Source organism: Saimiri boliviensis, chromosome 1 (assembly GCF_048565385.1).
Source record: "Saimiri boliviensis isolate mSaiBol1 chromosome 1, mSaiBol1.pri, whole genome shotgun sequence".
NCBI lineage: Eukaryota > Metazoa > Chordata > Mammalia > Primates > Cebidae > Saimiri > Saimiri boliviensis.
Window position 1 is genome coordinate 270,252,115 of NC_133449.1, and position 17,112 is coordinate 270,269,226.

The 17,112-nt window shown below is 45.9% G+C and overlaps 1 protein-coding gene across 6 annotated transcripts in view; it reads right to left on the reverse strand.

Moving 5' to 3' along the window:
• Positions 1-17,112, reverse strand: part of PDZD2 (PDZ domain containing 2) — a 472,221-nt gene that overhangs the window by 299,411 nt on the left and 155,698 nt on the right. For all 6 annotated transcript variants that reach the window (XM_074386830.1, XM_074386827.1, XM_074386818.1 and 3 more), the window contains exon 2: positions 7,924-8,762. In XM_074386830.1, coding sequence (XP_074242931.1) covers positions 7,924-8,399 — 476 coding nt within the window. In that variant the 5' untranslated portion in view covers positions 8,400-8,762. The remainder of the gene's footprint in view (positions 1-7,923; positions 8,763-17,112) is intronic.

Sequence of the window (17,112 nt, forward strand, 5' to 3'; positions counted from 1 at the left end):
GGTGTTATTCCTGTGTGTCTGTGTCCGAATTTGCTCTTTTTTTTTTCTTTTCTCCTGAGACAGAGTCTCACTCTGTCACCAGGCAGGTGTACAGTGGCAGGATCTTGACTCACTGCAACCTCCACCTCCTGGGTTCAAGCGATTCTCCTGCCTCAACCTTCCGAGTAGCTGGGACTACAGGCGTGCATCACCACGCCCAGCTAATTTTTGTATTTTTAGTAGAGACGGGGTTTCACCATGTTGGCCAGGATGGTCTAGATCTCTTGACTTCGTGATCCACCTGCCTCAGCTCCCAAAGTGCTGGGATTACAGGCTTGAGCCACTGTGCCAGGCCAGAATTTGCCCTTTTTATAAAGACAACAGTTATCCTGGAGTAGGGGCCAACCTCCTCTGGTAGGACCTCATCTTAACTAATTCCTTCTGCAATGACCCTGTTTCTAAATAAGGTCATATTTTGGGGGCTAGGACTTCAACATAGGAATTTTGGGGGGGCATAGTCCACCCATAACATCGTCTAAGGTAGTTTTCAATTCAAAATCAAACTCCAGACGGGAAGCAAAACAGATTGCAAGAGAGCGCCTCATAAGACAGCTGTACTCGCTAGTGTGGACCATTTATCAGGCTGGCAGGTAAGCTGGTGTGTTGACCCCGAAACCCACTGGTTGCAAATAAGAGTGAACAGGCAACCACAACTGAGGAGCCATTTGCTGGGAGGCAGAGAGGTACACTGGCGTCTCAGCAGAACTCTAATTTCTACTTACCACTTTTTAGGACAAAGCTCACATAGATAGGTGGGAAAATTTAGTGTTGAAGGAAAGTTATAAAGAGTAGTAAGGAACATCTTGAGAACATACAATAAAACACTTTCGGGCTGGGCACGGTGGCTCACGCCTGTAATCCCAGCACTTTGGGACGCTGAGGTGGGTGGATCATGAGGCCAGGAGATTGAGACCATCCTAGCTAACACAGTGAAACCCCGTCTCTACTAAAAATACAAAAATGAGCTGGGCATGGCAGCAGGCGCCTGTAGTCCCAGCTACAGGCAGATGAGAGAGAGGAGAACATGCCTTAAAGCCTTTATTTTATTTTTTATTTTTTTTTTGTTAGAGATCACACCTTACTCTATCACCCAGGCTGGAGTGCAGAGGCATAATCATAGCTCACTGCTGCCTTGAACTCTTGGGCTCAAGGGATCCTCCCACCTTAGCCTCTTCAGTAACTAAGACTACAGTTGTACATCACCGAATCTGGCTTTTTTTTTTTTTTTTTTTTTTTTTTTGGTAGAGATGGTGTCTTACTATGTTGCAGGAGGTTCCTGTGGGAGGCTGATGCAGGAGAATCGCTTGAACCCGGGAAGCGGAGGTTGCAGTGAGCTGAGACTGCACCACTGCACTCCAGCCTGGGCAGCAGAGCGAGACTCCATCTCAAAAAGCAAAACAAAACAAAACAAAAACCAAATAAAAATAAAACACTTTCAACTCCCTACTTCCTAAATCTCAAAGATGCTTCTAGTCCTGAAGCTGTGGCTAGAGATAAATTTGCCAAAATGAATCTATATTAAAACTAGGCTTCCTTTTATTTTACTTATTTTATTTATTTTGAGACGGAGTCTTGCTCTGTTGCCCAGGCTGGAGTGCAGTGGCGGCACCATCTTGGCTCACTGCAACCTCTGCCTCCCGGGTTCAAGTGATTCTCCAGCCTCAGCTTCCTGAGTAGCTGGGATTACAGATGCACATCACCACGCCCGGCTGGGTTTTTTTTTTTTGTATTTTTAGTAGAGGCGGGATTGCCCCATGTTGGCCAGGCTGGTCTCGAACTCTTGACCTCAGGTGATCCACCCACCTCGGCCTCCCAAAGTGCTGGGATTATAGGCGTGAGCCACCACTGCCCACCAGGCTTCTTTTTATAAAATGAGGCGGGGGACTTGTTTTCCTTGTCAAGTCTGGGCAGGTGGAAGCCTTAGAGTTTGCTCTTCACAAGTCATTTTCTTCCCTGGAGTCTGATTATACTGAGGAGGTATTCGGTGAAGGTGTAAACCATCCATGAAATGACGCACCAGATGGAACAGGACCAAAGTACAGGTCTGGTGCAGAAGCTGAGGCAGCACATCACAGTGGTTAGGAATGCAGACGATGGAGCCAGAAGGACTTGGGTTCAAATCTGTTTTGTCTCTTACTTAGATGACCTTGGGCAATTGATATACAGCCGAGGTTTCTCATCAAAGGCTGTCTTTTATGAAATTGTGGTCGCTATTAAATGAGATCGTGGTTGGCAGACATCCTTTATGGTAGAAACTGCTCGATAAATGGTACTTGCAATATTTTGTTTTTTCTTGAGACAGAATCTCGCTCTGTCACCCAGGCTGGAGTGCAGTAGCACAATCTCGGCTCACTGCAGCCTCTGCCTTCTGGGTCCAAGCAATTCTCCAGGCTCAGCTTCCTGAGTAGCTGGGATTACAGACACATATCACCATTCCTGGTTAATTTTTGTATTTTTAGTAGAGATGAGGTTTCACTTTGTTGGTCAGGCTGGTCTTGAACTCCTGACCTCAGGTATCTGCCTGCCTCCGCCTCCCAAAGTGCTGGGATTACAGGCAGGAGCCACTGTGTCCCGCCCACTTCTTACAATTATTCAAGAGAACTAGGGAGTGAAAAATCAAGCTAGTATGTCTGGTTAACTCCTTGACTGCTATGAGGGAAGAGGAGCCCTGGACTTGAGGATTCCTTGCCTCATTACTTGATTCAATTTCAAGCTCTCTTTCGTGAACACCAAGCAATAGGTCTTGGCCTTCCCCTTCTCCTACCACTACATCTCAGTGGCTTCCGGGTATACCGTCTTTCACCTGGCTTTTCATCGTCCCGCAAACAAATGGCTACATCGTCACAGACAGTAATTTCAAAGTCATGACTCTTGAGCACTAAATGAGACTTTACTTCCTTGGTCGTGGAAGGTTTCCAGAAGCCCAGCTTTTTCATTTATATGGTCTTATTTTCTATATATATATATATATATATATTTTTTTTTGAGGGAGGGTCTTGCTGTGTTGCCCAGGCTGAAGTACAGTGGTGCCAACATGGCTCACAGTAACCTCGACCTCCTGGGCTTAAGCAATCCTCCCACCTCAGCCTCCCGAGTAGCTGGGACTACAGGTGTGCACCACCATACCTGACTAATTAAAAAAAAATTTTTTTTTTTTTTGTAGAGATGGGGCCTTGCCATGTTGCTCAGGCTGGTCTTGAACCCAGGGCTCAAGCGATCCTCCTGTCTCCACCTCCCAAAGTGCCGAAATTACAGGCGTGAGCTATTTTGCCCCTATTTTCTGTATTCTTGATGCTCTGACATTTGGAGACTTGAATGTGGACAAGCTGCATGTCCCAAGGGTAGCTAATTCCTAGAGATAGCAAAGGACTCCCTTGCGAGTAGAGCTTTAACATACAAACCAACCAACCCAGAGTCGTACCCAATTATCTCCTTTATCAAACTCACACACTACTCTCCCTTCCTCAAATCACTCCAGAGCCAGATACTTGGACAACTAAGGACCACCCATATAGTCTGGAGCCTACTGAAATTATTCAAACTATCCAATCCTAAGCATACTCAGCATACCTACCCTGCCTCCTCTGTTCCTTCCCATGAAAACCTCAAAAGATCCTATGGGGCTGGGTGCAGTGATTCATACCTGTAATCCTAACACTTTTGCAGGCTGAGGTGGGAGGATCACTTGAGGCCAGGAGTTTGAGACCAACCTGGGCAACACAGTAAGATACCATCTCTACCAGAAAAAAAAAAAAAAGCCAGATGCAGTGGTGCATACCTGTAGCCTTAGTTACTGGAGAGGCTAAGGTGGGAGGATCCTTTGAGCCCAAGAGTTCAAGTGAGCTCTGATTGCGCCTCTGTACTCCGGCCTGAATGACAGACTAAAGAGGTGGTCTCTAACAAAAAAAATTTAAAAAATAAAATAAAGGCTTTGAGGCATGTTCTCCTTGCTCTCCTCTGCCTCCTGACTAACCCTGGCACTTCCCTGGGTAGCCCTGCGTGGTGTGGCATGCCTCCTGCCTCTAGAGAGCTGAGTGTTCGTGACGGTCATTTCCATGTCAGTGTCTCTTCCCATACTTGATTAAAACAAATCTCAGGTATGTTATGGAAGAGCCAAATGTAACAATTATGAAACGCACTGGTCTATGCCCTGACATTTTCTCCCATTCCTATTTCCTAAGCTCCTCAGCTTCAGCTATTTGAGTCCACATATGAACAGGCCACACCCATCCAAGCATCTCTTTTTGAGTGCCCAGAAATGAAGCAGTACACAGAATTGGACATTCGGCTCGGAGTCAGAGAGTGGGCCTGAGCCTCGGCTCTGCCGGTTATCACTGTGGCATCCCAGGAACACCACTTGACCTCTACAGGCTTCTGGAACAGTAACACTAGCCCAGATAGATAAAGAAGGGTTTCACAGATTCACCCCTAATATTTTAGCTTACGCATCTACAGCGAACCTCCCTCCCACTCCAGCGCCAACATCCCAAGAAACTTACCCAGGGTCTGAAAGCTAGTTGCTAGATGACCTGGGAGAGAACCTGGAATCCTGAACCCAGTCCACCATCCCCTCCCTCACACCACACGTGCTCCTTCTTCAGAGCGTCAGTAAAGATTCTAGTCCCGTGTTCCACCCTCTTTACCTTCTTTCTTTGCAAAACTGGGCATCATCCTATCACTCCCCCAACATATAAATGAAAACGTCAAGGAATCCTCCATTGGTAGCTGGAAAGCCATCTCATCCTAGGGGTAGATAGGTTTGCTAAGGCTGGGGAAGAAACCTTTGCCTCCTGCAGACTCCAGTAACCTCCCAAACACTCTCCATGAATAGTAGTAATGAGTGGTAATTGATTTGTCTATATGTGTCGGTGCCCTGGTGCAAAGTACAGGGTCGAGAAGGATGGAGATTGGATGCGGAGGTCAATAAGAAGTCATCGGGGCCAGGCGCATATTAATACATATAGAGCACTACTTACTAGACATAGCGCTAAGCCCTTTATATGTACTTTAGTCATTGGCATCAATGGTCTTATGATTTCCATTTCACAGATGGGGAATCTGAGGCTAAGAGGTATAATTTTCCCAAGACCGGCCAGCTAGTAAGGTGAACCCAAGGAGGCAGCCCCAGTTATCTGTTCTGGAGATGGATGGAGCTCCCAACTACTTCATTCTCCTGCTGGATGTCCCTTCCCTGATCTTCCTTCAACCTCTCTATCCAAATCAGCTTCCTTCCATCCAGATAGCTGCAAATGAAATGGTAGGGGTCCTTAGGGACCACTTCGAAAGGGCCATCTCCAGCTCCATGGCAATGCCCACTTCTAACCCTGGACCCAGCCTCCAGGGACCTGAGTCACTTTGTCAGCTCCTTGTAGCATCTTGAGGCTGGTGGTGGTCAGCCTTGCTCCTTTTCTGAGAACAATCTCTAATCCCAAATAAAATTGTTTCATCCCTCCTTGGAAATGAGTGGCTTCTCCCAGTAACAGGCAGCCAGGCACCTAGCCATTGGCTAAAAGCATCTCTGCAGTTGAAGAGGAAAACCAAAGGAATACTGGTAAGAGTGTCTACCACGTAAGTACTCACGCCTGCCTGTCAGCTCTGTGCTACGTCCTTTCCAGGTACTGGATCCTTTGAATTTGAACCATGTTGTGTGTGCCCAGTGACTTCTTGGTTTTTGTTTTTTAAGACGGAGTTTCACTCTTGTTACCCAGGCTAGAGTGCAATGGCGCGATCTCAGCTCACCTCAATCTCCGCCTCCTGGGTTCAAGCAATTCTCCTGCCTCAGCCTCCTCAGTAGCTGTGGACTACAGGTGCGTGCCACCAGGCCCAGCTAATTTTTTTTTTTTATTTTTAGTTGAGACAGGGTTTCACCATTTTGACCAGGATGGTCTTGATCTCTTGACCTCGTGATCCACCCACCTCGGCCTCCCAAAGTGCTGGGATTATAGGTGTGAGCCACTGCGCCCAGCCCCGATGACTTCTTATTGACCTCCACATCCAATCTCCATCCTTCTCGACCCTGTACTTTGCACCAGGGCACCGACACATATAGACAAATCAATGGATTCCCCTGCCCCTGGCTTCTGGCTGGTTTCCACGATGGGGGGCTCTGACATTGGAGGGAAGATGAAGATTAAGGTCAAGGTATTTCTGCTCCGGTTCCCTCCTTGCAGAGTCTCCTTGGATTAGATGTCTCCATCACCAAAGATCACTATGTTTCTCAAGGGAGCTTTCTCTCCATGATTCTCTCCTTCTAGGACATAGGAGCCTTACTCCCAGGTGCCCCTGAAAGCTTGACAAAATTCATGGATCTCACTCAGAATATCTTCAAATTCTCTTTCCCAGTCTCTTTCCTATATAGCTATTGTTAGACATCGTGAACTCCAAGTTTCTCTTCAAGGAATCAATATGTCGGTACGTTCTTGTCCTCCATTTTAAAGTCTAACTTCCTTGTAGCTTCAGTAAACAACTTTTCCCATAAGTTCTAATCAGTAGTTCACATCTGTTCCTCTGGTCCCCTGCTCCGTCCTGACTCATCCTGGTCACCTGTCCCAGTCACCTGCTCTGGTCACCTGCTTTGACCTAGGTCACCCCTGGCTATCTGCTCTGACTGCCCGTAACCATCCCTTCCATCAAACTACCCACCCTTTCACTCCGACTCCTACAGCTGCTCTCTTTAAAATAGCCAGTCAGGATTAGTCTAGACTGTGTGGTCTAACCCTGGCTAATAGGGGAACAACACAGCAGTAGGGGTGACCTCCATCAGGAATAAGAACCCCTTCCCCTCCCCTGTCCAGGTGAACACTCGCCATTGTTTCATCTGTAAGCCGCGCCCTCCTATAGCAGTACAATGCCTTGCTGAGGAAATTTACGTTCCAGTGCTACTTCTTTTATATTAAAACCCTGTTGTGCAGTAAAGAATTAACCTCAGGGGTGGGGTATTGAGACCGTGTGCATTCCAAAGAAAGGACTGGCTCCTGGGAGATAACATCTAGCCCCTTGGACTATCTTGCTTGACAAAAGTATCTTTGTATATGTGGGGGCATTTGGCCTTGTCAGAGAGTTTATGCTAAGACTGGGACTTATGGTGGAAGACTTGGGTTATGTGGCATTAGTCTGACCTCTGGAGTGACTTGAGAGGAGTAGCTAAGGCCAACCACACAGGTACTCCATGCTCATCTGACCCACCCCCAAGAAAAAATCCTCAGACACCAAGATTCAAGTGAGCGTCTCTGGTTGGCGTCAAACATCACTGCTGGGAGAACTGAGCACTGTCTGCACAACTCCACTGGGAGAGACAACTGAAAGCTTGAGCCTGGTCTTCCCCGGACTCCATGCTCCGTCTTTTACCTTTGCTGATGTTCATCCGTGTCCTTTCAGTGTAATGACCTGAAACTACAAATACGACTGCTTTTCTGGGTTTGTGAATCCTGAGAATGGTCTTGGGGCTCCTGGGGTCTTGTTCCCTGATTCACCTGGGAAACACCAAGACAGTCCAATAATAACTTCATAGGGTGGTGGATGGCCATGTGGGTAGAAAACAGAAATATGCTCAAGAGTATTCAGTAAACATTCAGATGAGATCAAAGTGGATCTTTCAGGATGGGGCTTCTGGACTGTGAGTCCGGGAGCCTCATGGTTGCTGGGACTAAGGTGATTTGGGACAGGGGGACGAAAATGAATGCAAGACCCAGCCTTTGTGCTCTAGTTCAAGTAGTGATGCTGGTTGAATTGGTGAGAGGCTTTCAGTGAGACATTTCTTATGCCATCAGCTTCTTACTGGCAGGATTCATAACCCTCTGCAGCTGCAGATTTGCACATCAGGCATCTGGGAACCACAGCCTTCCCACGTCCAGCCCCCATGCCAACAGGCATTCCCCCACTTACCTGGCCCCACTGACATCAACACCAACCATCAGCTGCCCGTTCAGTGAGAGGATCTCATCCCGCAGTCGCACCTTCCCGCTCTTCCCTGCTGGGCTGTTCTTCCTCAGCTCTGTCACCCAGATGCAGCCCACATCCAGCACAGGACCCTGGTGGGTTTTCCTCTTCTTGCCCCCTCTGCGCTTTTCACCATAGTCTCCAAAAACAGGGATGTTCCCAAAACTGAGCCCCACAGTCTCAGTGTCCCCCAGCTCCTTGGTGAGGTACACAGTACAGATCTCCATTTCAGGGGGGCTGTGATCAGGTGGGACCGTACTTTCATCCACAGAAAAGTTCAGCTGGATGTACTCCTGCAGCTTCTGGATGGCTGCCTGGCACAGCCGCTGCTCTGGCCCGTCCCCACCCTCCTGCAGGCTGTTCTGCAGCCACTGGTAGAGGAGGGGCAGGTGCAGCACGGCATTGTCCTGGGTGATGGGCATGGTGCTCACTCCCAGACACCAGCATCATGAGAGGGCCTGCTCCTGGGGGCCAGACCCCACGGGGCCCCATGTCCCCTGGGGTCCCTGGCCATCATTAGCTTTGCTTGTGTTCATGTTCAGGCTGGCAGATGAGCCTAGGGACACCCACTTGAGACTATGCTATTTGCCTTGGCAAGAGGAGGGTAGGACCCAGTTAGGACAACTGTGGAACAATGGCTCAGGGGTGCACAGCGAGGGAAGGAAGGACGTGTCTAACAAGTTCCTGCTGGGTTCCTTTCACAGCAGGACCATGCAGATGATGCAGGAATGGAGGATCCCTCTAGCAGCGGCTGGCAGTGTGTCCTTCCCTGGGCTCATCCACACCTGGGAGAGGAAGAGGAATAAACAAAAAGCTCCAGTTACAACAGTAAGCCTTGTCACCTAGAAAACATGGCCTCCTGTGGTACAGAAGGACGGTGTAACTTTTCAGATATCAAGCATAAACCCAGAATCTAACGCCTCCCCATTCCCCCGTGTGGCCCCCTCCATGCTGTATAGACATACACTCTCTTCTCCCGGACAGAATCCTCTGGAACACTGGTCTTCTCCAGGAAGTTTCCCTGATCAGCAGAGAAACCAGATGACTTGTGCTAAAACAACCCCCATCAATATACAATCAAACTCACAGCCAAACAGGAGACTGTGTGACAAGACCCTGTGGAAGGCTGTGGAAAGATCTGAATATATTTAAAATCTTACACTCCTAGAAAATGAAAATCTGTGTTGATTTGGCTTGGGCAGCCCAGCTGCACACACAGGAGGGCTCGCCATTCCAGAAATATATTCTGACAACGCTACCCAGAGAACAAAGATCCGATCAACACCACGGAGAGATCCCGCCTCCGTCCCCAGGCACCACCATTCCTAAACTTCGCCATTGTGGAGATTCAGAGGGAAGCTTGGCTCTTTGCAGCCCAGCTTTTCCATTTCCTTTGATAAACGGTTAAAACGTATTTATTTTCAGGCCAACCGAAAAGCCATCCATTACAGAGAACTGTTTCTTCAAACACCTGGGTGAGAAGACAGGTACCTTCTTTGCTTGCTTTTAAACACATTGAATACAGTGGTGACACCAGTCAGAAGATAGCAGGGCCAGCGGCTCCCACCAGATCTAGAGCCTCACGCTCCCTCTGAATTCTGCACGGTGCCTCTTAGGCCCCCAGTGAAAGGTTAATTGAATTCCACTGCCAACTCGCCTTCTCCACCAAAGAAAAATTTCACCTCCATTCTCCATAAACAGAAAAAAATGATCCCTTTCACTCTTTTCTCTGAACTTCACTTTCTCCCAGAGAAAGTCAATATAAACTGTGCCATCTAAGGTGGAAAACATTCTCCATCCTTCTCAGGAAGTGATTTAACAAGGAATAATAATGCAGGGGAGAGGTGTCAGAAGCCATGTCAATAACAAATGACCTTATTACTCAGTAACTAAAAAGAAATTTCCAATATGGTGTGATTTGACTTTCCAAAGAACTTGACTGCCAGCTATTAATTGGTTCCAAATAAATCAAAAGCTTAGCAAATATCATCTATATAATCACATGGCTGTTAAAAAGAAATGCAAGGCCGGGCATGGTGGCTCACGGCTGTAATCCCAGCACTTTGGGTGGCTGAGGCAGACAGATCATGAGGTCAGGAGTTCGAGACCAACCTGACCAACATGGTGAAACCCCGTGTCTATTAAAAATACAAAAATTAGCCAAGTGTGGTGGTGGGCACCTGTAATCCCAGCTACTCGGGAAGCTGAGGCAAGAGAATCACTTGAAGGTAGGGGGCAGAGGTTGCAGTGAGCTGAGATCATGCCACTATACTCCAGCCTGGGTGGCAGAGCAAGATTCCATTTTGAAAAACAACAACAACAAAAACTAAATGCATGATAGGTATGGGATTGAAAGGCTCTGTAGCCCATGGACACCTAAGAATAAGACTAAGTGTCTTTAAGGGTATCTGTGTATTTCCAACAATTTTCTCTCTTCTGAAAACTGCTCCCCTGCCCCCGCCACCTTCTAGGGCCTGCGGGTGGGTCCTCAGTGGTCCTGTCGCTATCCTTTGGCCCCACCTCCTTGGCCAACAGTGATTGGACATCTGATCAGAGCTGAGCCAATTAGCTTCACTCACTTCCAATGTAGTAATTAACAACTTGGGTTGCAAAGAGTGGAAAACAACCAGTAACCAAAAAGAGGGCTTTCCAGTAATCTTTCCAGTCCTTTATTCTATATTCAAAAAAATAAGAATCCATATATGTGCAAAGACTGAATTGCTTATTGCTGAATGAATAAGCGATACCTCTCACTGAAAAATAAGTTCACAAGCATCCATATTAAAATCTTATGAATAAATTAAAGCATTTTCCGTCAGGCCTAACAACCTTTATGAGTCTTCTTCATCTGTAAAATCAGAAAGTTAAGCTTTCCATTAAATGATCCCTAAGGTTTCTCATACTCAGTGGAGAGGTCTTCAAATACAATGCCAGGGTCTTTTTATTTTTTTTTGAGCCGAAGTCTCACTCTGTCACTCAGGCTGGTGTGACATGATTTCAGCTTACTGCAGTGGCATGATTTCAGCTCACTGCAACCTCTGCCTCCTAGGTTCAAGCAATTCTGTCTCAGCCTCCCAAGTGACTGGGACTACAGGCCCCCGCCATCACGCCCAGCTAATTTTTGTATTTTTAGCAGAGTCAGGGTTTCACCATGGCCAGGCTGGTCACTGTCTTATTCATCAATATCCTCACTACTCCAGCACAGCACCTACCACATCGTAGACTCCCAATAACTTATACAACATTTTAAAAGATGCTTTACATTAAAATTTTAACAGCCTGTGATTCAAGATGTTAGTCACAGTTGAGATGGCTCCACACATATAAAAACAGAGTAAATATCTTGGGCAAGATGCTCTTTAAATAAGTCTGATTGAGAAAAACCAAACTGAAGAGTAGTAGGAAGTGTTTTCCTGGTGTCAGTTGGTATTCATTCACTCATTGATTTATTCAGCAAGTATTTATTGAACATTTATCAAGTCCTTGAACTTGGCACTGGTTATATACCATCAATAAGGCAAATTCCTTGCCCTGAGGGAATTCATAGCTTAGTGGGGAGATACATAAATAAATGGAAATTAGTGTGTGATAGGTCTACGATAACCCCATCCCCCAGTTTAGACACCTCACCCATGCTGAAACAATCAGGGTTCTTCCCTGAGAGCTCAGTACTGAGACTGAAAGAGTCCTAGTTTCTACTGTGTGGCAGGAATCACAGCTTTTTAACTAATGAATTTTTGAGTGATTCTATCTCCTGTGTGGACTGTGTAGCAAAGAAAGTCATCCTGCTAAGAAATAAAAGTTGATCAGTGGCGGACAGACACACAGGACTGGGAGAGAGCATCCTCTGGTTTCCCCCCGGCTTTCCCATCCTCACTTTCCGCCATCTGGACAGGGCTGCATTGCTGCCCACTCCATAACCTCAAAGCCAGCACCGATCCTTACAATAACATACACTGTAAAATTCTGACGACTTTACAATGAAAAAAATAGAAAAGATAAAGAAAAATTAAACAGTCATGTGCGGTGGCTCACGTGTGTAATCCCAGCGTTTTGGGAGGCTGAGGTGGGTGGATCACCTGAAGTCAGGAGTTAGAGAACAGCCTGGCCAATATAGTGAAATCCTGTCTCTACTAAAAATACAAAAAATTAGCTGGGCATGGTGGTGGGCACCTGCAATCCCAGCTACTAGGGAAGTTGGGGCAGGAGAATCGCTTAAACCCAGGAGGCAGAGGTTGCAGTGAGACAAGATCAGCCATTGCACTTCAACCTGGACAACAAGAGCAGAACTCTGTCTCAAAAAAAAAAAAAAAAAAAAGAAAGAAAGGAAAGAAAAAAGAAAAATGAAACTACACAAAATTTTCAATGAAAATAAACTTTGCCTTGAGTTGCTTTCCACTCTTTGCAACCCGAGTTGTTAATTACTACATTGGAAGTAAGCGAAGGTAATGGGCTTAGCTCGGATCTGTTGTTCAGCCACTGTTGGCCAAGGGGGTGGGGCCAAAGGATAGCAACAGGACCACTGAGGACCCTAGAAGGTGGTGGAGGCAGGGGAGCAGTTTTCAGAAGAGGAAAAGTTGTTGGAAATACACAGATACCCTTAAAGACATGTAGTCCACATGTCCATGGGCTATCCAGCCTTTCAATCCCATACCTATAATCAAGGGCTTTCCAGTCATCCTTCCAGTCTTTATTATATCAACCCATTTCCTGGGATTTTTCTAAAAACAAGGGAAGTAAAAGCATCAACATCACTCACAATGATTTGAGATGATTCAGGACATAAGAAAAGACAGATGATGTTGCAGTAGTATGAAAAGTGTAGTTCTTCCACAACATCCAATAAAACACTCCAGTAATCAAAACACTGACTCAGAGAAGACACAGAACAGAAATCTGCAGTTACAAATGCTGACATCCCTGGATGGCTGGTCTGTGCAAAGGCCTACAAGCTTCCCATCTTGAAGATCAATTCATCTCAACAGTGAGCACAATTTTTGGACATGGAGGTTCACTGCAACAGCCCAGTCCACTTTTATATATCATAAATAATTCTCCAATTAGATTTCCATCTCAAGCAAATAGCCGTGATAATTTAAATTAATTTTGAGTCACCTGAAGCTGACAGCCTTAGCATTCAAAATAAACACTTCTGTTACTGAGATAATTGACTGATACTGTGGTAACATCTCCCAGCTTTCCTGGATCCTGTCTCAGCTAAGCCATGTATTCTCAGTAGAGGTGACATTACTCACAAGGGGGTGACAATTAGTTGAGGGAGGCAAAAAAAAAAAAAAAAAAAAAAAGAGGTCTTAGATGCTATAATGGTTAGTGGACTCCTCCTCCTCCTGCCAAAGCGCAATCCTACCCGACAAAATCTTATACCTGGGCATGTATTTTCTCATCTTACGGAAAAGTTAAATTTAATTTTTCTCCAGGTAGGGATGTGAGAACAATAAAAGCATTGAGAAACAATGAACTAAGTGAAGCTAATCACTTCCTATGGGCCTAAGGGTCACTCACAATTCAGAGCCTAGATCCTTACCGAGGCTAGAGGTATAAAAGGACCTCTGGGTTAGCCAGACCTTGCCTTAAAATCAGAATCACACGGGGCTGTCATGTATGAGCTCTCCCTTCAGACATCCTGAATTCTAGACATTCTCCTATTCTGACCTCTGCTAAATTCCAAGTTCCTCAACCTTGGCCTAATCTTCCTACGCTCTGGGCTGGGTTCCTCTTCTCACTTTTAGAAAATGCTATTATTTTAAAAGGAAACCAACTCTGTACACACCTGCTATGTACCCACAAAAGTTAAACATAAAAAACATTTAAAAAGCAACCAACTATGATTAAATATCTACTATTCATTCATTCAACTAATGTTCATTAAGTATCTATCATGCACTGGGGCCTGAACAAAAGAGACAATGTCCCTCCAGTGCAAAGGCCCTGAGGTGAGGACATGCCTGGCAGTGAGCTGAGATTGCCCCACTGCACTCCAGACTGGGCCACCTGACTGAGACTCTGTCAAAAAAAAAAAAAAGCCATAATAATATAATGAAAGTAATGAACTAATTTGCCCAAGATCTCATATTTTATAAGTAACAAAGCCAGAACGCAGACCCACTGGACTTGGCCTTGCTCCTTGTACATCAGCATGCTGCCTGCCCACCTGCTTCTGATGACCCTGGCCTCCTGAACTATATACCTGACTTGCCCAGGCCAGCAACCAGCCTGGTGGTCCCTGCTCCACAGCCACCCATGGGCCTCCTATAATAAACATGTAGCTTGTGTCAGAAGCTTGTAGCTTTCTACCTGATATCCATTCTCTCTTCCTTTATTTTGTTGAGAGTGGCAACGAATTCAACTAAAAGGCAGTCTCTCTTGCAGGTATAGATAGCTCAACAACATAATTCTGGCCAATGGGGTGAAAGTGGAAATTGTCGGGCAGGGCTTACACCAATATTCCTTTAGGGAAGAGCAGAAATGAGAGGAAAAAGAAACCCCTGTGCTGCTAAGTCGCTGTTATCTGGATTTTACCAATCCAACCAATTAGCTGAATGACACCCCCCAAAAACACAGAATTCGGTGCCTGGGGGAACTGAAAGTAATAGAACCTCTAATGTGGAATTGGATGAGCAAGAGGGGTCAGGAAACAATGTTAAAGACTTGAAAGTTGTGGACTGGGAAGTGGTGACCCAAGTTATTCAATGTGAAGTGTCTGTCAAATTGCCAACTGCTGGATGTTGCAAAGTCATTTACATGTTGACTGAGGTAGTGGACTTAGGAAAAATGGTAAGGAAATTTTAGAATATTGGTAGATGCTTTTTCACTCTCAGCAAAATCTACAGCCCCCCCAACTCAAGAAGCAATCAGAGATGAAGAGAAATATCACTTTGCTTAGAAAGGCACTCTCCACATTGAGTCTGCAATCTAAATTACGGACCCTTGCAGGGTTAAAGAAGCAGACAAGTGGTGTTCTACTGGCTGGAGTGTGTAAGTCTGTTGACAACAGTGTGATTACCCACTAGAAACATTGTTCCAATTGTCCTCAGCAGCATACATTAAGTAGCACATGTTACCTTAAAATTTAGAGAGATGGGTACCGATTCTAAGTTAAAAAGTAAAGGAGGCCAGGTGTGGGTGTTGAGGGTGGAGGGGGGGTGGCTCACACCTGTAATCTCAGCATGAGGTATATGGATCACAAGGTCAGGAGATCAAGGACACCCTGGCCAACATGGTGTAACCCCGTCTCTACTAAAAATACAAAAATTAGCTGGGCATGGTGGCACATGCCTGTAGTCCCATCTACTTGGGAGGCTGAGGCAAGAGAATCCCTTGAACGAGGTAGTTGGAGGCTGCAGTGGGCCAAGATCACGCCACTGCACTCCAATCTGATTATACAGCCAGACTCAGTTTCAAAAAAAAAAAAGCAAAAGATTCAAATCACAAGGAATTGACCAGAAACACAGAGACTAAATACCTTAACACACACACACACACACACACACACACACACACACACGCAAAAACAAAAACCCAGCCCTGGTCCACAATAGCCTGGGATGGTTAAATCTCTATGGCATACTTGCAGCACTTCCTCTCCCTCTTTCTCTCTGGCAATTCACATCAACAAGTGGGCTTCAAAATGTGTTCAGCCCCCAGAGAAGATGCCCTTCCTATGCCTATCACAAAAGTGGCCATGATGGATAGTGAGTGAAGAATGCGCTCCTAGTAAGAGGCACGGGCCATGGAAGGCAATAAACAAGGAGTTTCTTCCATCAGAGCGAGGGGTGGCCAGAGTGAGACCCTTGCTATTCTTGGCCAGAAGGATTTAGTCATTGCTATGGACACCACTTTATTTTTCCATCTCTCCTTTTATAAATGGATTTTTTTTTTTGAGACAAATTTTGCTCTTGTTGCCCAGGCTGCAGTACAGTGATGCAATCTCAGCTCACTGCAACCTCCACCTCCCAGGTTCAAGCAATTCGCTTGCCTCAGCCTTTCAAGTAGCTGGGATTACAGGCATACCACCAGACCTGGCTAATTTTGTATTTTTAGTAGAGATGGGGTTTCACCATATTGGTCAGGCTGGTCTCGATCTCCTGACCTCAGGTGATCCACCTGCCTTGGCTTCCCAAAGTGCTGGGATTACAGGCATGAGCCACTGTGCCTGAAATTTGTATTGTAGTTATTTTATACCTTTCCCAGTATTGTATGTTGGGGGTACTGAAGATTGCTCACAAGGAGACCTATCTAGAGCTGATGGAGAAGACCACATACCACCCAGAGATCTGGGGCTCTAGTCTGGACATGCTACCTGGATGAGGCTTGGGTGCCACCTCCCTTGGCCTATGCCTTGAATGGAAAGAAGGGTATGTCTCAGAAACCAAAGAAGAGGACTATGGCAGAGAATGCGAGTTCCCTACAGAATATGGTGCTCGCTTTTTCCTTACTAACAGAAACCCACCTGTGTTTGAGGAGCAAGTGCCCAGCCAAAAAGCAGTTTCTTAATGTGCCTTCAAAGAGGGGTGGACATAAGATATAGGCCTGGCCCATGAAGTTGTTGTGAGAGGTATCCAGGAAGGCTCCTTTTATATGGGGTCTCTTTTACCTTTTTCTTGCTTAGAGTGCACGTGTGATGGCTGGAGCTTTAGCAACCATCTTGTGATCCTGAGCAGCTGCACCAGCCCCAGACCTTCCACCTCCAGACTTCTTATCACATGAGAGAAAAACAGGCACCTATTTTGTCTAAGCCCTGTTAATTAGATATTCTGTTAAAGCTGAATAAAATCCATAGGAAATACATTGCTTTAATTTACTCTTCACCGTTAGATTCAAGACCCTGAATATAATCCTGAGTCCTTCAACTTGAGCCCTACTACTTTTTCAATTAGCAGTTATTACAGAGTTCCTACCTTGATTTGAGGGTTGCACACAAAAAAAATACAGAGCATGTGTCTGCCCCTTAAAAAGGTGAAAGTACACATAAACTTAACCAGTGACACATTAGCATAATTGTATAATCCCAGGTATTTCACACAAATGTACAACTGATTGAGAAAGTGCAAATACAAACTACTGGGACTCCCTTAAGTCAGCTTATGTTTTGGGAGAGCTAGTTTTTTTTTTTTT